At 37.2% G+C, this 27,269-nt stretch overlaps 1 protein-coding gene across 3 annotated transcripts; it reads right to left on the bottom strand.

The window, feature by feature from the left end:
* Positions 1–367: 367 nt before the first annotated feature.
* LOC120421633 (cuticle protein 7) lies at positions 368–27,269 on the bottom strand. Of its 3 annotated transcripts, none has more exons than XM_039584863.2 (5): positions 26,978–27,269; positions 26,562–26,781; positions 6,086–6,187; positions 1,088–1,280; positions 368–1,022 (listed from the first exon to the last, which is right to left on the bottom strand). In XM_039584863.2, exons 3-5 carry the CDS (start codon positions 6,185–6,187, stop codon positions 916–918), a joined length of 402 nt encoding a protein of 133 aa, XP_039440797.1. In that variant the 5' UTR covers positions 26,562–26,781; positions 26,978–27,269; the 3' UTR covers positions 368–915. The 3 variants fall into 3 exon arrangements, with proteins under 3 accessions (XP_039440797.1, XP_039440795.1, XP_039440796.1); XM_039584861.2 differs by having other exon boundaries at positions 26,982–27,269; XM_039584862.2 differs by lacking the exon at positions 26,978–27,269 and having other exon boundaries at positions 26,562–26,785.

Below are 27,269 nucleotides of genomic sequence, written 5' to 3'. Positions count from 1 at the left end.
CTACCCCGTACAGATCGCATTAATTCTCCATGTTGACCCTTGCGGGCAGCAATCGGCCGGTCATCATCGGGTCACTGGTCCTAGGACCACCCTCACCCCACCCCCAGGGAAATAGGCTTTCAATAACGGTTACAGACGCAAATGATTCACTTTTCGGTCGACGCCGATCGGCGTGGCGGCTTCTTCGAAGCTAAAATTACTTTATTTACAATAAATCTACACAAATAAACGCGGTTATTGCGTGGCCTCGGCCAGGCAAGCCAACGGGTGGTGTTCATTTTCGATTACTTTTATTTTTATCTGCAATTTTTTCACTTATTTCGTTCGATTGTTTGTTTTTTCTCTCTTTCGCTTTTTCGATGAGAGTGAAAAGAGACGCCACCATCGGGGGCCTCAGGATTGCTGAAGTGGAGTAGGGTAGCTTGGTCAATTGTTGGAATCACTATTTTGAGTAATTTTGCGAATTTTGGACTTTCATAAACTACATAAGCTATCAATTTTAGATCCAAAAAAAGAAATATACGAAATAGTACAAGTTATCAAAAAAGAAAGAAATTAGGATTTAGCGCTATCATAACATCAGTCCAACATCCGACTCAACTACCTTAGATAAGACAGGTATGTAATTAGAGGAGGTCGTCTCGTGCTGCATGTCTGGAAGAAAGTGCAAGCAGCTGCTCACGACGGCATGCATTGCGTAACTCACGTTTTTTGCGCGGCGGATGAAGAGGAAAGGGTGTGGTGCTCTGGAACCGGTTCACTTGGAGTGGACAACCGGCCGGCATAGATTCGTAACGGGGCCAGTGGGACTTTCTTCTCGCTTCAACTAGCTTTTTTTATTTCTTCTAATATCGGTTTTCTAAGGTAACGAATGTAACAGTGTGAGGATGACGATGACGGCGGTGTTATGGCGGGCTAGGACTTGTGGCCGTTCTGGACGAAGGCCACCGGCTGGGCGTGCCAGTAGGGCTGCGGGGGTTGGGACTTTTTGCCACTGTGGATGTTGTACTGGGATGTGCTACCTGTAAAAATGGAATCGAAAAAAATAGAGTTCTAAAAAGAGACTCAAATGGAGCGAGTGCGGAACCTGGGGCGGTGGTTTTGATGATCGTCCGGAAACCGTTGTCCCCCTCGACCTCGTAGTGCACCGTGCGGACGTATCCTCCCGGTTCCAGAACGCCGTAGCCACCGTGTACGTAATCGCCGCGACGATTTTCCCAGTGATCGAGCGAAACGCCCGACTCGGGATGGTCGATGTAGTAGCGGAACGAGTAGTTGATCTGAAGGTGAAAGATAAATAATTATAAAAATTATTAAGGGCAAACTAACGGAATCCAAATCCAATGTGTTCCGATTTCAAATCGTAAAAAAAGCTGCGTTTTCTCTTTAAATTTTGTGAATCTTTAACAAGCTAATTTGGGGTTCTGAGCATGAATCGAGTATCGCGGTACAAACTCTCATCAATCCCTTATTGTTGAATACGCAAAATTACAAGTTTAAACATATTTTAGCTCAAAATTTTGATTCGAAAAATCTCATAACGTGCATTTTGACCTATGTCTCTACAATCCAACGGACTCTAGACAAATTTCGATTTTAAAATTCACCAAAAAACTTTTTTTTCAACCAATTTTTAATCTTCAAAAAGTAAAAAAATTACTTTAAAATATAAGAAAACTCTGATTTGGTCATGTTTTTGATTAATATCCCCTATGTTTAATACATGCATGGAAATTATGTGATTGGGTCCATTTAGCAAATTGGTATGACCCACTCACAACCCCAGACCCGATGTAACCCCTGCTGATGGTAACAGAGAAAACATAAATTTAAATTGACAAATCCATATACTTTTTTTAAATGAATAGCCAAAACGTAGAACCAAAAATGTACGGTTTTTTTTTGTTTTTCTCTATATTTTTTTTATGGACAAAATATTCTTAAAACATACTCCACAACACGAAAAAACACTAAAGAACCCTTTACCCCTCTACTACAAACAAAGTGACAAATGAAAATTGACATTGCGCACATTTATAAATAAAATTTAGGAATAATAATAAATAGTCAAATGGTATTAGCATAGCAGATAAGTGCGTCCATTCTGGGAATTCCCGGGATTTTTTTATAATTTGTCCCGGGAATTCCCGAAATTGCAAAAAAATATCAAATTATGGTTTAAATACATAGTAATTACGATTAATCGATAAGAATATTAACGCAATAAAACATGTATATGGCATATATAAGCATTAATTTGGCTTATTCGAGAAAATTGTTAAAATTTAGTTTACAGATTCGCAAAATGCCTAGCGCTTTAAATATTTTATATTCATTTTTTATGGGTTTCAAAGACTGGGTATTATATTTACGTATATTTATGATTTTAAATTTGAAAAAAAATATCATATTAAATTATTTTTCATCAAACACCGGCATCTGGAGCAAGACAAATGTGACGAATTAAGAATGCTACACAGAAAAAAAGGTTGAAGTTTAGAAGGTTCAAAATTTAGTTGGGTGAATATTACCTCTTTTTAAGTATATTTACCTAAATTAAAATGTGAATGTGAACCTTATGAAAATTTTCAAGAAACTGAAAAAATACCACTTCCTGATGAAAGATAACACAATTTGTGACACAAAATGTGTCACCATTCCATGATGTATATTACCATATTTTTTTCTGTGTATCTATTTAAGCTACCATTTTGCATTATTTTTTGAATTACTTCGGTAAAAACAGGAACATAACAAAACAATTAGTACACCGATTTCCAAATTTACTGCTCTAAAATCTCCAAGGCCTATTCAGACTGTAGTCCCCAGTTGGCGGTAGTAACTTGAAGATAATTTGTAAAATATGTTTTAAATGAAATTCTAAACTTATTTCAAATAATACATTGACTGGTATCATTTTATTTGTTGTTGCTTCTTGTTTTTATAGGCATTTTCAAAAACATTTTTCCAAAGCACAACAAAGAACAAAAACAACAATTTTTAATTTATTTCAAGCTATTTGAAAACTGTCATCATTGTCTAGATTAAAGTGAAGATTAGCATACAGAAAAAAATTGTGTAAATTTGGAAGGTGTAATTTTAGAAGGTTGAATAATACCTTTTTATGATGTAATTTTACCCCAATTTAGACTGAAAAAGTGACATTACACTTAGAGCGTCCAATTTCCCGTCCCGGGAAAAAAAATCCCGGGAATTCCCGGGATTTCCCGAAAAAAAATATTTCCCGTTTCCCGGGAAATTTGTAAATTTCCCGGGAATTCCCGAAATCCAAACGGAAGTATACATTTTTCTACCTTTTTGGCACCAATGTTTTGAAATCATACAAAAAATAATAATTAGAGAACCTTATTTGATTTTATTCATTTCAATTTAATGTTCATATTGAACTATGTCTGTTAATTTCATGTCAAGTTTTAATTCAGATAATATTTATTCCTGAAGCATTCACAACTAGGAATATTGTTTGGTTATATGTTGGGCAACAAAAATTACGCTATTATGGAATGAATATTGCCTATTTTCTTTTCGACAATTTATTTTAACGACTTTTTTTGTTATATCATTTGAAAATAAGATATTCACCATTTTTGTTTACCTTGACCAAATTGGATGAAAATTTAATTGATATAATTATTTTTTTCAAAAAGGGCTGTTCGAGAAGAATTTGTTTAAAAGTATTCAAGATATAACCGTTAAATTTAAAATATGAAAAAATATCGTTTAATTTCAACCACTTTTACACTATGAAAATTATTTTAAACTAATTAATTTATAAGGACATTTAACCATATAACTAAAATCATTCCATAAATGGAACCATGAAAAATCTTATGAAGTTTACCCAAAGAATCCAACCATATTTCAAAAACTCGCTTCAATTTTTGTAAAACTGTGAGTTTGGTTTCATGAAACAGTGTTTCAAGTTAAAAAGCGCTAGAAATTAGATTTTTTAGGCAAATTCAATGATTATCTTTTTGTTCACAAGTTGAAAATACTTGTTCTGAAATAAGTAATTTGCCATAAAAAACATTATTTCTACATGATATTTTTTTCGTTTCAACGATATGGTCACTGAGACAAATTTAAAAGCAATTTTATTTTTGTGGGGCATAGATTTTCACTGTTCAAACACTTTGATTAAAAAAATACTTTTTAACAAAAAATACTAATAATATTTTTTTTGATTTGGTACGATTGGAAAGAAAGCATAAACAATAAGAAAACTTATAATATTTTCTCAAAGTTGCATGATTTTTTACAAGCATTCAAGCCATTCATTGATCCTCACACTGATTTTGGACATTAAAGATGACGTTCTGTACAATTCTGTTGCAAAATATTAATCAGAAACAGGATCAGAATAATTTTCGTCATATTTCAAATTTCCCGGGAATTCCCGGGATTTCCCGGGAAATTTGTTGAAAATTTCCCGTTTCCCGGGAATTTTGTAACCCCGGGAAATTGGACGCTCTAATTACACTAGAAAAGTGGTGAAATTACACATTTTCAGAGGTAAAATTACACATTTTTTCTGACATAAAAGATGTATTTTATTACTGTGCACCAATTAATACTATTAAGCTAATTAAATGGTTTAAAGCTTGAAAAACATAACAAATATTATTAAAACATAGATTTTATGACGAAAATATTTTTCCCGTTTCCCGGCAAATTCAAAATCCGGGAAAATTGGACGCCTTATCGCAGATATTTAAACTTTCTGAAAACCCAGATTTCAAGTGCAAATTTGTGGGGATATCATGGAGAATTTCCCTTGTCCCCTTTAAAATTATTACATCAACAATTCTCATATTCCAAAAAAATCCTTTTCAAAATTCTTTGTTTGTGTGTGTAAATTGCACACATTTGGCTCGAAAATTGAAAAAAAAATAATTTTAGGATTTTTAGAACCACTCGAAAATTATAGGCTAGGCCAATGAGTAAAAATAATGATAAAAATTTCATTTATTCCTATCTTAAGAAATGCAGACTTTAGAAATATTTTGATGTCTTGATTTTCCTAAGTAATGTTGACGGAACAATAGGTCCAGATCATTAATGCATTAAACATATGAATTAAGTGACATTAAGTGACAACATTTGCATAACTTATTAGGAATAATTCAATTTTATGTAAAAATGTCTAAGAGCTGCTTCAAATGAATCAACAGACAAAACTTGGGTGATGAAAAAACACAATAAAATTGATTTCGTTCACAACGCATCCAGAACATGCACTATTTTTTCTCCATTATCGTAAATTTGCAAAAGTCAAGGCCTTAGGATTGCTTATCCACTTTAATGCCACAAAACTTAGCCCCGCCGTTGTAGGTTTTGTTCATTACTCGTTGGTATATTATCGAAAGTCACTCAACGTGTAAATTACCATAAACCCTGCGGGGATTCAACGATGCATGTTAAAATAGGGTCGATTTCTGCAATTTGCTTAATTTATTGGATTACATCTGTATTTTCCAAGTTGTATTTAAAGGAATCAAAGTTTGGTCAGAATTTTCATCAAGTTTTTAAGATATTACAATATTAAAATTAGTAATTTTTGACCACTTTCGCCACTGCAGGTTGGTGGTGTTGATGGCATTTAGATTACCCTCAATTAAGTGGGCACAACGCAACGCACCTCCTCTCCGTCTGGGGGTTCACCTGTCAAGATCTGATGCGCGCGCGTACCAACCGCCGCCACATCCTGGGGCACTTTGAAAGAGAGGTGTGTAATGCCCCAGTCAATGCTGAGCAGGGTGGTGGTGGTGTTCTGTAATAGATCCTAAGCGGTGTGCGGGCAATCAATTTACGAGCCAGACGTGGGGCCATTTATCGTGCCACACGCTTCTCTTCGTGAAGATCTCGGTTTGATGCACGGATGGGAGGGGTCGCTTGTGCAGGGTGCAGTTATTATCATTCAATTAGATCATAAAATTACGGCTGATTGCATGATGTTTACTCACTTACTTATACCCACTGACTTACTAACTTACTTAGCGTTATGATGATGGAATTGAGTTATAAATTAATTTGTCGGAAATGTACACGCTTATATACTTTTTACCTGTGAATTTGTTTGGTAGTTGGACACAAATTCCACCAAGTGTTCACTAAGTGCTTCCATTGTGAGTAGCATTCCGGCCACAAATATTCCTAACACGTACATCTGAAATCAAACAAAAAAAAACTAAATTTAGCGATACTTTTTTGCTCTACCGAGGATGATCAACTCGAAATCCACCAGGAAATGATTCCCCTTAATTTAATCACACATGAACTTGAAACTGGTTTAACCGCACAAAACAACTCCACACAATAAAAAGAAACAACAAAAATAAAGCACTTCAATAATCCAGATCGAGTTCCATCCATCCGATTCGTCCGAAAACAAGTTCGCTTGGGACATGTTTCGGGCGCGTGTGTGTTTGCGGCGGGTTCGTCGCTTGCGGTTAAGCTTCCCCCCCCTGTCAAGAGCAAGTCACCCAAACAATAGCAGCAAGAGCAGACAATATTTATAAACATTGGCCTTGATATTTGGGTGTCTTTTCGGGTTCACTGCGATCATTAATCGAGCATCTTGCACGCGCATGTGCGGATTTTGCGCTAGGGTGGGGTGACTTTGGATGATCTTTAGACATTTGGCTGTACAGTCATGCTTCGGTTCAGCACCGCATATGCGGGATGCAAAACCGAGGCGTGCATCACTGAAGCACAGAGCTTATGAGATTTTGGATATATGGGAGACATTTGCTATAATCGAATGAAAAATCATGCAAACATAATTTTTTTTAGTGTTTTGGAATCAGGAAGAAGGCAGCTATCCATTGTTATTATAGTTACATGAAAATTTTCACAATTTTTTTCACGTATTTTTCGTGTAATTAGAAAATGCATTTTTTTACACTAAAAAAAACTCAGAGTATTTGTTATTGCAATATGGGTATCAAATGATCGTGTTTTGTCATATATTTTGAATGTCATACATTTTTTTGAAAATACTGGAAATTTTCACAAAACAACAAATTTTCGAAAAAAATACTCAAAATTTCAGTTTTTGTAAAATGGGTATCAAATGATCGGGAATTTTTCAAACATTTAGAATGTATTAACAACATTTTTGGAAAATACTCAAAATTTTCACAAAATTACGTAATTTCTTTGAAAAAATACTCCAAATTTAATTTTTTCACAATATGGGTATCAAGAGATCGGATTATTCCATACATCTCAAATGTAATAACGAATGTTATAACAATTATTTGTATCAAATGATTTGGATTTTATATACATTACAAATGTAGTAACAACATTTTTTGAAAATACTCAAAATTTTCACAAAACTACGTATTTTCGAAAAAAAACTAAAATTTTTAGTTTTTTGCAAAATGAGTATCAAATGATCGGGACTTTTTCAATCATTTGGAATGCATTAGCAACATTTTTGGTAAATACTCAAAATTTTTACAAAACGATGTATTTTCTAAAAAAAAATTCCAAATTTCATTTTTTCACAATATGAGTATCAAGAGATCGGATTATTTCATACATTTCGGATGTAATGACAACCTTTTTGAAAAAATACTTGAAATTTCCACAAAACTACGTATTTTCGAAAAAAAAAACACTCAAAATTTCAATTGAGTTGATCGGATTTTTTTCAAAACACTTCAAACATTTTTTTTAAATTTTGAAATTTTAAGTATTTTTTAAGAAAACACGCAGTCTTGTGAAAATTTTGAGAATTTTCAAAAAAAAATGTTTTAGCTTTGGAAATTTATTATAGGGGAAATCTACCCATTTTAATCCTAATAAGCGGTCGTGTTTGAATGATGCTGGATAATATAGAGTCTCTCTTGAATTTTACTAAAACCAAGTACACCAACGAGTAGAGCAAGTTTTTGTGAACATTTCTGTTTATTTTCACTTTCACTAAAAGTTATTCTATTTCTTTACCAAGCATTTAACAAAAAACAAAAATTCCCAAGGGTATTCTAATCGAGGCGAATGCATTGGGCCACGCCCATTTTTCTAATATCGGCTTAGTTCTTTTTTCTTCCAACACTCTGTCGAGTGTTGCCATTTGCGCTGACAGTTCAAACGAACACTCACGAAAAGTGGCATTTATAGGGAAAGTTTCCTGGCATCGCTGGCTGTGCTGCTGGTGGTGTTGACGGCCAGCCTTTGTTCTTTTTTGCCTTCGTCTCTCGCTCGGTTTTCTTCAGCCTTCGATTTTAATGCAAAGTGAAAATTGAAACGTCAAACGACTTGGCGCGTTTGTTTTTTTTATGGCGCTTGCTAATTTATTACATTTTTCGGGATTATTCTTCAAGTGAGTGCCTTACTAATGATCAAAAGAACATGTTGCCGGTAGTTGGAATCAATTTCATATCTTAAGCGCCGTGAAAAAGTAAGCGAAAGTGAAAAGTTAATTTTGGTGATATTCATTAAGCGTTTGAGGGATTCTCGTGTGTGTCACTGTGTGTGCCAACAAAATGATGAGAAGTGGTCTCGTTTTTTCAAAAAAAATGCGTTATAACATTCGAAATGTATGAAAAAATCTCGATCGTTTGATACCCATATTGTAAAAACTAAATTTTTGAGCATTTTTTTTATTCAAAAATACGTATTAGGATGTCTAGATGATCTTAAAATATGGCAGAACTCAATTTGATAAAAGCTGTAATTTCTGCGACCGAAAACATCTTTCCAACTTTTTTAACCCCTTCTCGCCCAGAGCAAAATCGAGATTTTTTACGTTTTTCTACAGTACTTGTAACTGGTTCGGGCAAACTTGATGGAATTTTGATGGTTATAAGTTAACATTCTGTACAAATAAATGCAGGTTGAAGCAAATTGAAAAATGTATGGTTGCAGAGAAGTTTAATTTTGAACACAAAAATTAGTGGTGCTCTGGAGTAACCATGGGCGTTAGAGGGTTTAAACAACTGCCTCTGCGGAATTTTTGGTGATTTTTTTTACACGCGAAAAAAAAAGTTGGAACGATGTCTTTGATCGCAAAATTTACAGATTTGATCAAATTGAGTTCTGCAATGTTCTATGATCATCAAGACATCCCAACAAATCGCTGGAAGAAAGAATCATCTTGATTGGGTGAGTTATGTCTGAGAACCAGCGAGTTGAAGGTACCGTTCCATCTTTTTTTGAAGCCTTGGGCGTTGGAATGTTAAAAATGTGCCCTTGGTTTTTGCATGACCCCTAGAGTGACAATAAAAAACGATGTCTGGGATACTCCTTAACACGAATTCTAGGCAAAATTAGTAACTATGCAAATGCCAAATCAGTTTTAAAATCAGAGATTTAAGGGTATAAGTCGTTGAAACTGGCGAAAATCGCTAATAACTCGTCAGGTTTATTTCGGATCGTTTTGCGATCTTCGACAAAGTTGTTTTTCAAAAAAAAATCTACATAAGAACTGATCCGACTCATTCAACGCCACCTTTTGGCGTAATTTTGAAATTTTCGCTTTTTCTCAAACATTTTTGCGATTTTTGTATACAAACCTCAACGATTAACCATCACCGATTTTGCTCAAAATTGGCACAGTTACTTATTTTTACCTAAATAATTGAGCCATGGGGTATCTTTCAAAATAATCTAAAATTTTCCATTTTTTTGGTCTCCCTAATGGCTTTTTTATTCATTTATGTATTCAAAGGTGTGATTTTATTCAAAACAACATAAGAATTGCAAAGAACATTATTTAATATTGAAAAACTAAACTGAGCAACACGGTAAACTATGATGAGTTTTTTTTATTGTATTAATTGCTCTGAATAGGTTTGTTGAACTTTATTGCTATCGTAATATCTGAAACTGTGCAAAAAGATAGGGGAACAGCCTCTAATGTTGTCATATCAGCACTTTGACATTCGATTACAGCTCATTAAAAGCGTTTTCAACTGAAATCGAGTGATAAATAGCTCAATAAGAAGTGAGCAAGCAAGTTTCTATCAAAAGTTGTGCAAAATTAGTTGTTTAAATAGTGAAAATCAGCAAAGTGGATGGAGTTAGAAGCGAGTGCTTAACCTGCCAAAGATACGATAATTTCGTTTACGATGTTTGTTTTCTGTTTACATTTGATTGATATTTAAAAATAAACAAATTTCAGGTATTTCTTGTATTGTATACAGACGACAATACCCTGAGTGATTTATTACCATGGATCGCAAACAAAACGAGGTGACATTTGCGATTGCCGAAAGCGCCCCCGTTTGACAAATGGAATTCAATTGAGCTCCAAAATGAGCTGATCTAAACAGGGTCCTCCAAACCAGAACCCAACTCCCAGCTAGATTAGCGATGCCAATTGAATGATTTCGTGAGCAACAACTTGTACAGATCGCATCTTTACGATGACTTCAACGTAAATGTTCCTAACCGTTTGGCGATGCTCTTTGGTGGAAGTAATTCGAGCGTCACGAACTTAGTTTTATGGTGGCTCGATGGAGGTCCCATCGAGCGAAGGCTTTGTTTGCAGATTGATGGCTTCCTCAATAGTGAAGAACTAATACACACGCGATTTATTGAGATCTTAAAATGGCGTGCGTCATTTTTGCGAACGCTGAATACGCTGAGAAGTCGAGTCACAAAATAGCACAGAACGTCCAAAAATCGGTAAAATGGCTCAAAGTCACCTCAAATTGTTATTAAATTATGTCTAAGTAAGTCATCCAAGCCAACTCCCGTTGGCGATAAAGATCGTGTTGTTCGCCACCTTCAGTGGGAGATGCTCTTTGTCGCATGGTTAAGATCTTCAATTCGTGCTGATGACAGGTCGGTCTTTGTGTGATGATCATCGACGCCTGCGGGGCTTGACGTGATCAGGTGGTAACATCGGAGTTGTGTTTTTTTTTGTTGTCGTGGGTGCATGCTCACGGTATTGATGAGCATTGAACAACGGTGGAAGCTGTGCTAATGATCCGTAATGGATCTTTCTGTTCCATTGAACTTGACACTGCGCTGAAGGTTTCTTTTATGGGTACGATCAGTTCATAAAACATGGTGATGATTCACAGTGCAGTTTCACCACGGACCATAATGAACTTTTTTAGGAAATTTGTTTTGATTTTACAGGGAACGGATTTTGGATGACATTCTGGGGAGAGTTTTTTTTAATTAATTCTCAACTTTCAGCGAAAAATGATTCAATCAAATCGCAGTGTTTGTCAAAGCTTCCTACATTTCAGCATGAAAACATTTTTGTTGCAACTCACATCCGGAACCATCGCGTCAACCGTGTAGCACCGCAAAAACCTGTTTTCCCTCTCTAGAACAACGCTTCCTCCTCGAATACTGAGGTAAACCCGATGAGTCCGAGATGACGACTCGCGTACTGGCAAGAATTCCTTCACCAACCTTGAACTACACCTTCAACCCTCTGAGGTCTCTGCAAAGTGCAATGGATGACGTCCAGCCATACCGAGGTAGTGAGTGTTGAAATTTTTTTTTAAAATTTCATAGATTTTTTGTTTTCGTTTTCAGATTTTAAAGTTAAGTCATAAAATTTTGCATGATCTTAATATCTGATTTTTCGTCATTTCAGTACGTAATGACTAGTTATTCTTTACAGAACAAAACAGGTTCTGGCAGGTACTGCCACCGCAAATCCTCTCTATAATCAGACAAAAGTGCATTACTACAGTGCAGTAATCCTTGAGGATGAAATCAACGACGAAGGTAGAACCCACGATCGTCGACAACCGTTTTCATCAGTATTGACTTTTGTAGAAAGGAGCGCCATTTTGCTACAGTTGATGAGCTAGCTATTGTGTCTGCAGACATGGCTAGTTTGGCTTTTTTTTGTTTTATTGAAACGCTACTGACCTTAATCCAAACACTTGAAAGTCATTGGAACTACTGCGCTAAGTGGATGTACTCTTCAACAGCTCAAGAGATGTCGCAAATGTTGGAAGAAGTAACAAAAAATCCACCGAATGCAGAACGGACATCCAGTGAATACTGTTAGTGGCCAAGCTGTACAGCATGACTTTTGAGCTCAAGCTGTTCTTCGATTAACTCCTTGACCCAAAGTGAGCGGTTCACTTTTAGCGTGTGGTGCACACACAACTAGAGCACTTTGAGAACCTTGCGGTGTGAATTGTCTAATTTCGGCAAACCAAAAGCCAAAGTAATTAATGGAACACACACACTCTCGCAACATCTCACACACATGTATGCAAATAGAAGCCACCGTTTACCATGACTGAGCATTAACCGGAGGGGGGGAGTTTTCACATGTGCTGAGGGGGGCACGGGTGCAACAGAAACGCTTTAGCGGGAAAGAGCGAAACCAAACGTTTCAAATGGAGTTCACTTTGCGGCGCGCACGGATTAGCGAAACCTGCCGGTAAGGTCATTCTTGCGGTTGTTGCAGATCTTTGGAACTGTGCACACGAAATCTGGTCCGATTTGGTTATTTAGGCAATTGTTCCGAAAGTTTGGTAGTTGAAAACGTTATGGAACAGAATTTCATTATATCTGGCCTAATTTGCTCAATAACTTCAGATAGAAACCCATTAGTGACTTTTTTGCCTTCCTCACTGAGGTAAGGCTATAATCCTGCTCTGAAAATGAACTTTTGATTAAAAGCTCCTAGACCCACCTTCATGTATACATATCGACTCAGAATCGAAAACTGAACAAATGTATGTGTGTGTGTATGTGTGTGTGTATGTGTGTGTATGTATGTATGTGACCAAAATTCTCACTGAGTTTTCTCAGCCCTGACTGAACCGATATTGACCAAACCAGTTGCATTCGACTTGGTTTAGGGTCCCATACATCGCTATTGAATTGTTTGAAGTTTCGATAAGTAGTTCAAAAGTTATGTATAAAAATGTGTTTTCATAAATATCCGGATCTCAATTATATGCATGTAAACGATGTCCGGATCCATCATCCGACCCATCGTTGGTTAGGTAATTAAAAGGGCTTTCCAATGAGTCCAAAACATTGATGATCTGGCAACCCTGTCTCGAGTTATTACCACATAAGTGATATTTATGTACTTTTTTGAAGCCGGATCTCACTTAAATGTATGTAAACTATGTCCGGATCCATCATCCGACCCATCGTTGGTTAGGTAATTGAAAGGGCTTTCCAATGAGTCAAAAACATTGAAGATCTGGCAACCCTGTCTCGTGTTATTACCACTTCAGTGAAATTTATGTACTTTTTGAAGCCGGATCTCACTTAAATGTATGTAAACTATGTCCGGATCCATCATCCGACCCATCGTTGGTTAGGCAATTGAAAGGCCTTTTCAATGAGTCCAAAACATTGCAGATCTGGCAACCCTGTCTCGAGTTATTACCACATAAGTGATATTTATGTACTTTTTTGAAGCCGGATCCCACTTAAATGTATGTAAACGATGTCCGGATCCATCATCCGACCCATCGTTGGTTAGGCAATTGAAAGGGCTTTCCAAAGAGTCCAAATCATTGATGATCTGGCAACCCTGTCTCGAGTTATTACCACTTCAGTGAAATTTATGTACTTTTTTGAAGCCGGATCTCACTTAAATGTATTTAAACTATGTCCGGATCCATCATCCGACCCATCGTTGGTTAGATAATTGAAAGGGCTTTCCAATGACTCAAAAACATTGAAGATCTGGCAACCCTGTCTCGTGTTATTACCACTTCAGTGAAATTTATGTACTTTTTGAAGCCGGATCTCACTTAAATGTATGTAAACTATGTCCGGATCCATCATCCGACCCATCGTTGGTTAGGCAATTGAAAGGGCTTTCCAAAGAGTCCAAATCATTGATGATCTGGCAACCCTGTCTCGAGTTATTACCACTTCAGTGAAATTTATGTACTTTTTTGAAGCCGGATCTCACTTAAATGTATTTAAACTATGTCCGGATCCATCATCCGACCCATCGTTGGTTAGATAATTGAAAGGGCTTTCCAATGACTCAAAAACATTGAAGATCTGGCAACCCTGTCTCGTGTTATTACCACTTCAGTGAAATTTATGTACTTTTTGAAGCCGGATCTCACTTAAATGTATGTAAACTATGTCCGGATCCATCATCCGACCCATCGTTGGTTAGGCAATTGAAAGGGCTTTCCAAAGAGTCCAAAACATTGAAAATCTGGCAACCCTGTCTCGATTTATTACCACATAAGTGATATTTATGTACTTTTTGAAGCCGGATCCCACTTAAATGTATGTAAACGATGTCCGGATCCATCATCCGACCTATCGTTGGTTAGGCAATTGAAAGGGCTTTTCTAAGAGTCCAAAACATTGAAGATCTGGCAACCCTGTCTCGAGTTATTACCACATAAGTTATATCTGTGTTCTTTTTTTCTGGATCTAAAAAAATGCTGAAATGTGTGTCCAAACCACTCATATTACCCATTTTTGGTAAAAAGTGAGGAAGGAATCAACCACATAGGTGGATTGAGTTAGTTTTTTTGAAAATTTTACCTAAAGGTTGAAAATCACTTAAGAGCCAATCCACATGAGTTTGAAAATTATACTATTTTTTCACTAAAATGCCAATATCTCTCTTTAGATTTAACCAATTGAGATGGCTTTCCCTGCATTTTGCTGAATTTTTAATGCCCTTTCAGATGCATTTTGAATTTTAAAATTAAATTGAATTTTGCCTGAGTTAAAGCCTTTTAAAGATTTTTAACGTTATAGAAGCTTCAAACTGTGTGTCCCGATTTGCCCAACTTCCCGTTGACCTAGAGTGCTCATAATTTGGCCAGATGCTAGTTTCATATATACAAACAACCCCTGGAAAATTTTAGGCAGATTGATGAGGTCCACACGACGTCCCATACAATGGGGTATGCCCTGTTCGTGGACTCGCTCTTAAATATTTGGGCATATCTTGGAAAAGGGTTTCCAGATTTCCACGGTTTTTTTTTGTCATTGGACCTATTAACGGTAAATTAATAATTGAGTAATTATCTATCATTGACCCGCCGCCTATTTCGACGGTCGTTTCGAACGATCGATTAACTGGCCGTATAATAGCAATTCTCCCAAGAATGAGCCAATTTTTAGTTTTTGTGTTTTTTATTTGGAAGAAAGTACTTCTTCTATGGTCACAAAAGTCATTTTGCAGTGCACCGCCCATACAAAAAGGCAATTCTAACCTTCAAAAAATTGGACCTTGAGAAAAATAATCATACTAAAGATTTTCTAAAGGTTGCATTTTATAGAAAATTGTCCAGTTACACTCTTAAAAAAAATACTTTTTAATATTTTTAATGAACGTTTCGTAACTTTAAATGAATTGCACATAATAAACTTTTTTTTAATTCTCTCTTATGGATAAGTTTAAGAACTGGATAGTTTTGTTAAGTATTTCTCGATTTCAAATTTTAATTTTATAAAAAATTATAAAACAGTTAAAATGAAGTTGCCGTAGCTTAAAAGATAACATTTTTTCAACCAAAACAGAGAGAATTTCAAAAAATATTTATTTTAAGTAATTTAATTTTTTGTATGGAAAATCTAATTAAAAAAGGACAAATTTGTTTAGAGTATAATTATTTTTCTCCAAAAGTTCTAACTCACAATTTTGCGAAGATACCGAATCGATCAGAAATCCGTTCTCAAGCTAATATTTTTTTGATTATTTTAACAGTCCCTTTGTATGGACAGTTTCCAAAATTGTATAAAATTGTACACAAAAATTTTCATCCAAAACATAAAGGCAAAAAAGAATATAAGAAGCATTATCAATCATGGTTTTCTGAGAATAAAAAATTGACAAAAAAAAATCGTACAACTTTGTGGAAACCTTCTTGAAAAAATAGAATATAAGGGTCATTCCAGATCAACTGGGTACACTTTGGACTCGACCACCGATTTGGACTTGGAGGGAACGTTCATCTATCGATAGTTAGCTGATTGGACCATCCCTCTAGTTTTGGCACCACCCTCTTTTTTGACGATTTTCTGAAAACCATAACTTTGCAACTATTTGAGCTAAAGACTTTCTCGAGGTTGCATTTTATAGAAAATTGTCCAAGGAACTCGATTAAAGTAAAATTGGAAGTCTTAAATGCCCCCTAATTTTATATTTTAACGTTTTTATTATTAAAATTCAGTTTTGACGAATTCCTTTTATTTTTATTTTTTTTTATTTTATCACCATTGTGAACCTCGGACAATTTTACATAATAATTAATGTAAACCTCAAACTAAAATGAACTATTGGCGAGATACAGCGATTTTACGCAGCACAGTCCTCACAAAAACCGATGAACACCGATTCAAGCTTGAAAAAATAACATTTAGACTATCCTTGATTACAAGTCAGGATTATTTTGTTGGGATGGCCTAGGTTACGGAAAGATTACTAGAATTAAATTTTTGAGTCTGACGTACCGTCAGTGGGGGTGACTATGGGTCAAAAAACGAAAAAAAAAACAAAAAAAAAATAAAATAAGGAAAATTCTTGTATGTTTGGCAGGTTAAGCACTCACTCCTAACTCCATCCAATTTGTTGATTTTCACTATTTAAACAACTAATTTTGCCAAACTTTTGATAGAAATTTGTTTGCTCACTCCTCATTGAGCTATTTATCACTCGATTTCAGTTGAAAACGCGTTTTATTAGCTTTAATTGAATGTCAAAGTTCTGACCTGCCAACATAAGAGGCACGCTGGAATTAGATGCTGTTCCCCTAACATCGGAAATCTTTCAACGTAGATTTTTTCTTTGATACACCCAAAACTGGCAGCGCTAGTCCAAGAGAATGATGGTCTCGAGTCGAGAGAATAGTGGTACCATTCACGGACGCAGAGAACACAGCTCGAGATGGGCGGTAGAACTATTCTCTCGAGGTTCATTTGCAAAAAAAGTTCATCCGTCAAACAAAAAACCAAAAGTGTCGACAACGGGAATCGAACCAGAGACCTTTGACAAACCAATCCAATGACTTAGCTGCCTCGGCCACCACAGCTTGGTGACCAAGGAGAAGTCAGAAGTCGATGTATGACACTTGTTGGAGATTTATTGATTCAACTAACGAATGAACTTATTTGTTATGATGGTGTGAGTTGGTATCATTATTCTATCGATTTTGGCACTGAGCCCTCAATAAATTTTGAGAGAACGATTATCTCGACTCTGAATTTTGGGTGTAGTTTACTAACATTTTCTAAAAATATGGTAGATTTTGATGAACAAAATGTCACCCTTATATGGGGTGACATTGGGTCAAATGATACTCAAACGATACTCGAAAACAACGATATGGTAAAAACAAGTCATCCAACAGTGTTTCTTATTCGAATAAATCGTATTGACATGCTACAATTTTTGAAGTAGAGATTTTAAAATATTTGGATAGTTTTCGAGCAATTCCAACAAAATTTTTAGAAAAATAATCATTTCGAGAGGTCATTTTTGACCAAAAAGGTACGTCAACTTTAAACAGCTGCCAAATTAACAGGATTTGTTCTAGGACCGAGATTTTTTCAGCGAAGTCATCTGTAGGGGACACAACCCAAGTAACATATTTTTCCAGGAGCTCTACAAGAGCTCTTCAAGATAGTTACAGCATACCTTTTTTTACCGCGGTAGGATAAAACTCTCTTCAAGTACTCCTCCAAACTCCTGAAGAAGTTTTAAGAGAATTTTGTCCTACCGCGGTTCAAACTGCTATGCTGTAGCTATCTTGAAGAGCTCTTGTAGAACTCCTGGAAAAAAATGTTACTTGGGAATCCTTTTAACAGAATTTATTTTCATTGAAACCTGAGAAATGGTAAAATCCGTGAAAAATAGCTTTGACTCAATTTCTGCCCCAGACCCAATCTCACCCCCAGACCCAATGTCACCCTCACTGACGGTAGTTTCAAACTTAGGTCTTCCGATTCTGACAATTCTTCACATTAAAAAGAATTTTACTTTGCAGATACGGTGCTATTTCAATTGGTTGACCTATCCTACAGGTCCTGGGATGACTTATAAGAGATTGAAGAATGAAATCATTTGATGCATATCATACTGTTGTCAAATGTTGGCAGTCTTTGTACAAAATGAGATTTGGGGCTCAGCTGAAGTTGTTGTTACAAAGTAGGAATCTAAACTTTTTTTTTCAGATGTCGAAAATCACTTTATTTCTATTCGAGACCATCCAGTTACTCAGCGATTCATCGATTTTTAGTAATGTTGCTTAATGTTGGCATAGCTCTCTCCGTGATGCGGGTGGTGAGCGTGGCCAATGCGCTGGACATGGGGCTGGAATCCGGTCTTGTGGTCCGAGCTGTAGTCCACCACGCGGTGCGTACCATCGGCCTCATCCAGGGTGTACTGTCCCTTAACGTGGTCTCCCTCACGGGACTCCCACTGGCTCTTGTGGTCGTGGGTGTGCGAGTCCTTAACTCCGTACTCGTACTTGTAGCTCGGATGGCTGTGATAATCCTCGTAGGGCATGGCGGCAACAAACGCCAGACAGGCAAACAGGGCGACGATCTGTTGGAGGAGCAAATCTTGGGATTTGAACTCTTGAATGTTTAGAGCTTATTGAAACTAACCTTGAACATTTTGGATCACTTGTTTTGGTTTGTGCTGTTAGAACGATGTGAGTTGACTGATGTCGGTTGGAAATTGGGTGTGGTTTTTTATACCAATAGTGCAGTTCGATTTTCCGGCATCGATTTTCGTTTTCCATTTTGTTCGTTCAATTGAAGTTTCGTGAAACTCTGCATGTCCTCAGAGTGCATGTGAGTGGTGCAGCAGAAATGATGTTAACCAACAATTTTGCCACCCATAACAATCCATACCTTCGTTCATTTGTGTTTGGTTGGTTTTAGAGTGATTTCTTGAACAAAGTATCTTAGAAGACTAATCATCGACGATGGAACACTTACCAATCGTGTCGACAGGTGATTCCATCACAAATTGGCACTTCAACCCCCTAAGTGGCAGAGTCTGCAAAATTCATCGCCGCGTTCACGCAGCTACAATTTATTTGCATATAAATTGAACTGCGAGAGCTTGCTAATAGAGCTTTGGATTGAAGATCGAATCAACTAAATATCTCACAGCTCAAGTCACTCCACATGAAATCGTGTGAACGCCGTGTGTCTCCAAGCTCTCCGAGCTTAGAAGGGGGCTCTCTTCTAGGAATTGGTAGATTTGCAATGGTCAAGCAAGGATTAGAAGACACGACTCAGTGGCAGTGCAATAAATTTTTATCGCCCTGGTCGTCTCAGGCTTCTCAGTTGGTGGGAATATTATGTAAGGCATTCCAAATTTGCCAACAATTTTGTGTGTGCGGCGTGGACTGTAATCAGTGTAAATTAGAGACCCGTTGAGAGGCCAATGAGCGCGTTCACACCGTTTTCCGTTTGAGAAAAGTGGTGAGCTGAGCTGTCGTCGTACCGGGGATATTCGATACGAGCTGAATTATTTGCAAATGAAACTATCAGCAATTTGGTTTCATCAAATGGAATCCTGCTGTGAGAACGCTGTAAATATTGCTGTTTATTTTGATTATTTATGGGAAAATGTGGGAGCGATTTTGTCACCACATTTTGAACATAAAATTGACCATTGAATTAGTTTTCATGGGTTTTCAAGGTAGCTTCATAAAAGGTATTAAGATTTAATTGAGTGATCTGACTCAAAAGTTCACAATAAAGTTGGAAATTTATATTAATATCTCCTGATCATGGAAATCTTCAACCAAATAAATTTTTTTTCTTCAAAATTCCATTAATTTTCATCAATGCCAAAACTCAAAACAGTCGGTTGCTGAAGGTCTTCCTAAGGTGAGAAGAGATCAATTAATTTCCGACGGCAAACGACTGTTATGATGATGATGATGATGATGAACTGCCGGCCACCGTTTTACCAATATGCGCAAATAATAATAACCTAATAGCTCAAAAACTGTGAATCGCGCTGCTGGCTTTTTTCCAACCCACTTCTGCTGCGGTGGTCCGTTTTTAACCGGATCGTTTAGCTCGCGTTTAACGACGCTACGGATCATCAACGAAAAACCGGCAGTGAAAATCTGTCCAAATTAATAGCGCAGAAGAGCACCATCGCTAATTTAGCGCTAAATTGAATATGGCTTGTGGAGTCAATTTTTTTTTGCTTGGGAGGATGTCTGCATTTCGTGGGTGGTGCTTCGAAAGTAAAAGCTAATTTGCTTCTTGTGCTAACTTTCAAATATGGGCTGAGGTGTTACGTAGCAGTCGAAATTTGTGGGCCAACTTTCGGAACAAGCAGCTCGGTTGATACCTCTACGCCTAGTTTCGCAAGTCGAGCGTAAATTACGATTTATGACCCATCTATTTTGTAACATATTTATGGCTTGCTCTCGAGTTTACAGGCCACACTTAATCACATCCATTTTAAGCGCTTCCCAAATCAAGTCAGAACATTGACGTAACCGTTTAGGTTAATAACTTTGGAATTTTTTGGCAAATATCTTTTATAAATATTGTTTTGAAATCAAAATTGTGAAACAGAACTGAATTTTTAAATTGAACTGATCAGGTTTTTATTGAATTATTGAAAAATATTATTTTCAATATCAAACCACCCATTCTAAACGGTACCACTCAGAACGACCTGCTGCTCGAGTCTGATCACCGCACAGTGCCGTAAAACATAATTTGCACCAAACTTACGCATAAATAATTTTAACATCCAATTAAACATGCTTTATGGTACGATCCTCCTCCGTCAGCTCATTTGCTTATGCGCGCGCGCACTCAATTCTAAACACCGTCATCGTCCAACACCGACCAAGCTTGTTGAAGTCTTCGCAGAACTTCCACAGTTGGGCGGTGTCGTGCTATCTTGGCACAAGTTTGACTTTTGGTGGTTTTTGTGGAAATGATAATTTTAGAGCTGCGCAGATTTGTCCCAATCTTAATTTGAAGCCAGAGTCGGTCGTGTCTAGAGTTGAAGTCGACAAAAAAGATGGTTTATGAAGAATTGTCTTGATTCTCCAGATGAACAATTCTCCACCCAACCCGGAAATGAATTTTTGATTTGGCTCAAACTTTGTGGGGACCTTCCCTATAACCAAAGAAGTAATATTGTGTCATTGGTTCACCCATAAAAGTCTCCATACAATTTTTGCAGTTTTTCATACAAAAATGGTTCGTAAATATTCGAAAATCTGTAAAACAAGGTTTAGCTGAAATATTTCAGGAATTAATAAAAATTATTCCTGAAATATTTCAGCTAAAACTTGTTTCTAGTTTACAACCACATTTTGTATATTTTTGGGCCCTTCTAGATAATTGTAGAGCTTGTTAAAATGAACATTTTTATTCATGAAAATCGAATTTTGGTCAATTCTATCAAAAGTTCTGGGCAAAAAACGATTTAAAAATGCTCATTTTCAAATTGAGATTAAATGAGTTAAACAAAAAAGACCTTCGAGATATTTTCAGCAAATGCACTCTAGAATGTGTGCTTCTAAGAGCGAGGTCAAACTTCACCACCTTTTTAAGATATTCACATTTCAAAATGGCGTATTTTTCGTAGTATTTTGGCTATAACTTTCGTTTCAAAGAGCAGATTTTCGTTTTCTTGAAATGTGTTTTTTGATAAGCTCTACAAATGTCTAGAAGGCACAAATTCGCTACGACATAAGCCTGTGGTAATAAATTCAAAAAACTATTTTTTCCATAAATACCCTACATAAATCACAGAAATGGCTCTAAAAACTTCCCGTTTGAAGATAAAGATTTGTGCAGCAAAGTTGCTCAGAATGGTGTTCCCTACAACTTTTCTGAAGACACCGAAGCGTCATCCCGCCAAAATAAAAATTCTGAACCACCCTAAAATTTAAACCACCCTAATGTCCACCATACCAAAAGATGCTACGATTGACCCTGATCATTTGTCCCGAAGACACCAAAGCTCTAAATCGTAACGTGTGGCCGCTATCAATTTTGTCACGCTAGATTTCGGTTTCGGACCACTGTGCAGTGGTCCAATCTTCAATGTTTCTTAGACGAAATTGTAGGAAATTTTCTAAACTTTTATAATCATATATATTTATGAATGAACAATCATGGACACTATTTAAAAAAACTGGAATTCATTGGACAAATTCAACTTTGAATAGCTGTATTTTGAAAACGGTGCACTTAGTAAAAAAAATGTAAGGGACTGTATGATTGCAAATTCGATTTGACATAAAAATGGGGTCAAAAAATGTTAGGCACGAGATTTTTTTTTACCAAAATCACTATTTAAAAAAATCATAACTCGTCGGCAAAATTTTAATCTATACTTCTGAATGGCTTTAAAGATGCGGGGTTTTGTCCCCTAGACAGATAAAAAAAATCAAAAATTAAAAATATGAACTTTGGAAAATTGAATTTTTTTGAAAAAAAATTTATTAAAAAAATCACTTTTTTCCGTATTGCGTATTTCAATAACGAAAATTTTGGTACCCTGTAATGTATAGGTCATCGCTGAAATTTTGAAGTTATCAAAGTTTTAGTAAAAAAGTCGATTTTTTCCCGTTTTCGTCATTTTCACATGTTTGCGCGTGGCGCGTCGAAAAACCCGGTCTTATTCTAAAAAATAGTATCTCATAGTATTGAAAACATAACTTCACCATTTTTTGATGTATTACCTAAAATTTTCCGAGAAATCTGATAAAAATATTTTCAGACATAGGCTCTTTGGTCCCGAGGCCTTCAAAACAGCATTTTAAGTTTTCATACAACCTTTTCAAATGTTAAGCTAGATTTTTGAAACTTCTTACTGTTTTTCCAAAAAAGCCAAACTAATCACCTTTCTTTTGCACCTAAAACAGCTAAAATCGGATGAAATGGCGTGGAGATATGATTATTTGAAAAAAGTGTTTTTTGAGAAAATTGACGAAAATTGCCATTTTTCGGACCATCCTAACACGGCGTAGGTCACCCTAATGGCCAAACTAAAAAATACTGGTCTAATCATTTCGGTCAAGGAACCCCCATAAAAATTTTGATCCCGATCGGAGAACTTTTTTTTCGAATCATGCTGTTTTCGTGGGGAATTGCTGTACACCCAGAACTGGGTATCGGCATACGAGAGGATAAAGAGCACGATTCGGTAGTAAAATGGTACTGTGTGCGGACGGAGAGGATAAATCCAGAAATTACCAAGAGTACTTTACTCATGGTTCATCTTCAAAAAAAAGTTCATTTATAAAAAAAAGTACTGGTACCGAGACTCGAACCCAAGACCTTCGGCATATTGAACCGTGCCTTTGCCGTATGGGCCACCATGGTTCGGTAGCTAAGTGGCGGTAATTTGTCCATATAAGCCTCTCAATGGATGAACTGTTCCAATGAACGAATGAACACGCGAGAGGACTATACTCTCGCAAAGTAGCACTTTCCTCACGTTTCTTTTCGTGAGGACTATCCCCTCGTTCTTTAACTTTGGGTGTATATATACGTACCATTTTTGTATGGACAGCTGCCAAAATTGTATGGAGACGTGTATGGGTGAACCAATGACACAAAATAGCTTTTTTGGTCATAGGGAAGGTACCCACAAAGTTTGAGCCAAATCAAAAAAATCAAAAAATAAAAATAGTCGAAATTGACCGATTTCTTAGAGAATTGCTCAGACTTGTCGACATTGAATCTTACTCTAAATCCACCTGATTGAACCAAATTTAATTCCGTCCCGACAATATGATTCACATGAATTTTGTTGAAAATAGGTCGATTCCGACTCCGACTCTTAAGAATTTTCCTACACCAAATCCTGGCTCAAAAATGTTCCCACTCTAAAGCCCTGAAAAAAGAGGGGTGTAATGAAAGTTAACTTTTCCAGTGACTCAGAATCCGGGTTTTTAAAATATAGTAACTCTGACTCCATCTCTTCACAAGTTGTTGAATCCGACTTCAGAACCATTAAAGAAATTTTCTGAATTTCGCTTCTAATGTTATTTGCCAGTGTGTCAATTGAGCACAACACCGTCAAGGCAGGTAGCTCCCGCAACACTTTGCTGGACCTACATGACCAAAGACGCGTGGCATCGCACCTAGGGAACGGCACCAGCTGTTCCGCGCGAGATTAGATCGAACGGTTGCGGTGCGGTATTGGCTAAGGGATCAGGACGTGTGACCATCATCAACGGCCGAGCGGGCGCCTTGCTTGATTTGTCGATCACTGCTGATAGCTCTCGGGATGGGACTGGTTTGATTGGTAGAAGGAGAGTTTGGCCGAAATGTTTGACCGAAAGCAGAAAACAAAAAAATAACAATTTGGCCATACAACTTTTGATTGCTTATAGAGACTCCCCCAATATATTTAAAACTCTAAAATTTATTCCAATAATTGTGTCCAGTTCACATCCTTGACTGACACATAATTGAATCAACTTTCCCGAATGATCATTTGCTTGGATATCGATTTTATGAATGACCTAGTCATTATGTCCTAAATGTCCAAAATAACAATGAACCACCAACCAGACTGTTTCCCTGCATTAGGAAATTGGGATTTCTTTGGGTAAGTAAACTTTCGAAGAAAATTGTAGTTCGAGGAAACGGTCATCTGAGACAACGTCAATCTGTGAAAGCATCAGTGGGAATCATCTGAGAAGCGATCGTTCGACAAAATGACCCAATCGGCGAAATGACCCAAACCCAACGCAGCAGGCTAATCCGATCGGTACGACTACGTGTAGATCCGACCAGATCTTGGCTACCGTCGGTCGTCGCTACCACCATCAGAGGGGAGAAGGGTACTTTGACACAATTCTAAGCGAATCATGATTGAAGCCCGGACGGACTTCAATCGCCGAAAGGTAGGTGCGCGTGGTGTGTGCACTACGGTAATTTATGAAGTTTTTGAAGCTACTTTACGAGGGCGAGATTTGGAGCAGGCGATTGGGTTAGTTTAGTTTAGTTTATGCGGTGTTTGCCGGGGTGGTAGCTCTATTAGTTTAACCGAGACGCGTGTCGGTCGGCGGGGGTGACCTGACTGTTTACCACCTTGATGTTGACGGCTGATAGGGGGGGACTTGGATCGTAAAGACTGATTAACCGCACCGAGGACAATGAGTAATGAGTAATGGCTTGGGGGATAGGTAGTGCGTGGCCTTGAAAGATGCACTTTGGTGTGATCTGACGGAATAGCTGCTTGAAAATTGTAACAAGTTATTGACAGTTCAGCAAAATGAAAAATGTTTAAATTTTTTATTATCTCTGTACATTATGATAAAAATATCAACTTAATATATCTCATATATTTCATTTATTTTGAATGTCATTAGTTTTGATGATCTGGTAACACCTTAGAAAAGTTACACAACTCGACATTTTTATGTATGATGTCAGTAAACGCTTAAGGTAAAAAAGAAGAAAATTAATCATCACTTTAAAAAATTGTGTATTAAATTCAATTTAACGAATTTCAGCACCAAAAGTAATCAGCATGTGCCGGTTGTTGCCTTCTTGAAGCCACTGAAGTAATTTTTGATCTAAATCATTTGTGCTTCAAAATTTATATAATTTTGTGGCACAGTCATTGACATCCTAGTTGGCAATCATTGATTAATGACGATTTCCATAATTTAACAAGAAATTGGATAATCGTTACCAAAAGGAATCAGCATGTGTAGGGCACTATTCTAAACAACTTGTTGAAGGAATTTCGTCAAAATATTAAAAGCGACGCAAAATTTAAGGTCTTCCGTAGGTCTACACCCGAACATGCGACGTGGGACTGCATGAATCTTCAGCTGCTGCCGGAAGGGTGTATTCCGAAATTACCGAATTACCGAATATTAAAAGCGACGCAAAATTTATATCTTTGAAGGAAAAATCATGACAATGATGGAAGTCTTCACGTTAAGTTTTGTCAAGGTATGATAGATTTGGGCTGCCTGAACACAGTTGCTTATTATGATTCCATAGCATTTATACCCGAAATGTGCAATTAAATTTTTTTTTCGCAGGAAATTCACTAAAATTCAATTCTGCCGATTGGAGCGGCTGCAGGGAACTCAAATCTAGAGTTGTGCTATCAAAGATTTAACGAATCTTTTGTAGAACGTAAGCTTTGAAGATCTGATAATAATGTCTTGAAATTTCGAAATTTCTGCCAGATTAGTTACTTTTTTAATACTGAATGCCGTTAATGTAAATGTTCTAGAAATGTATTGAGACTGTTGCAAAGCTACTCTCCACCAGAAGCTACCGATTTGAAACCCATAATCACTGGATGGCCTTGTCTTGCTTAGTTTATCCATATTTTTCAAATCCACGTTCCACTAGAGATTTCGAAGCCTTCATAATCACTGTAATTCCAGTTTTCCTTCTCAGATTTGCACCATTTTCCACCAAAGCAGTGTGCACTTCACTTCGCGCGGATATTGATCGATCATCACTTCAAATTGCAGACCCCCTTTCGCAAGCAAGAATCGATCCATGATGCAGTTCATAAATCACTGGGGCCCAGAACCTCACTGCACAGCGGTGACTCGGGGTGGCACAAATTGAGTGATAAATTACCAGCTTATTTTTTGAGAAGCCGCGAAGAAGCCTTTCTTTCTTACCTTGGATGGTTCTGCTCGCTGCTGGGGTGGCTGCTTCTGGGAGTTGCAACTTCAGGTTCGATACTGATCCGCGATTGAATGTCCAAGGGTCGTTTGGACGTTGGGACCACCGCTGAGCACCGATGACAGCAGAAGTCCTATCCGTTGACACCGTAATAGCGGGTGATGGTCTCAGAACTTGGACACGGTTCGATTCACTTGGATTTCCACTAAATTGCCACTTGAAACGAGGATTACGATGATGATGATTGGGGGTGATTTATCTACTTGGCACGGAGAGAAATTTTGCGGAGATGCAAACATGTGTTGAGGAAGTTGGAATTCAAGGTTAGGTTTTCACCACACTATATTCAAAATCGTCAACACACGTTTCCGCGTTCAAAATTCCCTCCGTGTCTTCCACTTGGACGGCGGACCTACAAAAGGGTTGGCGATTTGTGTGCCCGCCGGGAATGTCCGTCCGTGCCCGTCGAACTCTTTCTTTCCACAGCGCTAGCGCGGAGAACTATTTCAAAATCCACTGCCGGGGCGGCCGGGGAGATCAGGACTAAAAGCTTCGATTCTAAGACGAGCACCAACAACGGTGGCATCCGCGCCGATGGTGAAACATGACTTGATGATCGATGCAGAAATTAGGATTAGGGTGCAGCAGCAGCACTCACTCGCTGGCAACACTGGCTGGCACGAGAGGCAGTGTTCCTCCTCCAA

This window comes from Culex pipiens, chromosome 3 (genome assembly GCF_016801865.2).
Source record: "Culex pipiens pallens isolate TS chromosome 3, TS_CPP_V2, whole genome shotgun sequence".
NCBI lineage: Eukaryota > Metazoa > Arthropoda > Insecta > Diptera > Culicidae > Culex > Culex pipiens.
Note: the sequence above shows the minus strand (reverse complement) of the source record. Positions and strands in the feature narration are given on the sequence as shown.

Bases quoted from the DNA above. Each gene is read 5' to 3' on its own strand.
- LOC120421633 (XM_039584863.2), bottom strand. From the start codon at position 6,187: ATGTACGTGTTAGGAATATTTGTGGCCGGAATGCTACTCACAATGGAA. The intron at 1,281-6,085 runs GTAAAAAGTATA...TTTCACCTTCAG, and splicing joins ACTACCAAACAAATTCACAG to ATCAACTACTCGTTCCGCTA. The intron at 1,023-1,087 runs GTTCCGCACTCG...CCATTTTTACAG, and splicing joins CATCAAAACCACCGCCCCAG to GTAGCACATCCCAGTACAAC.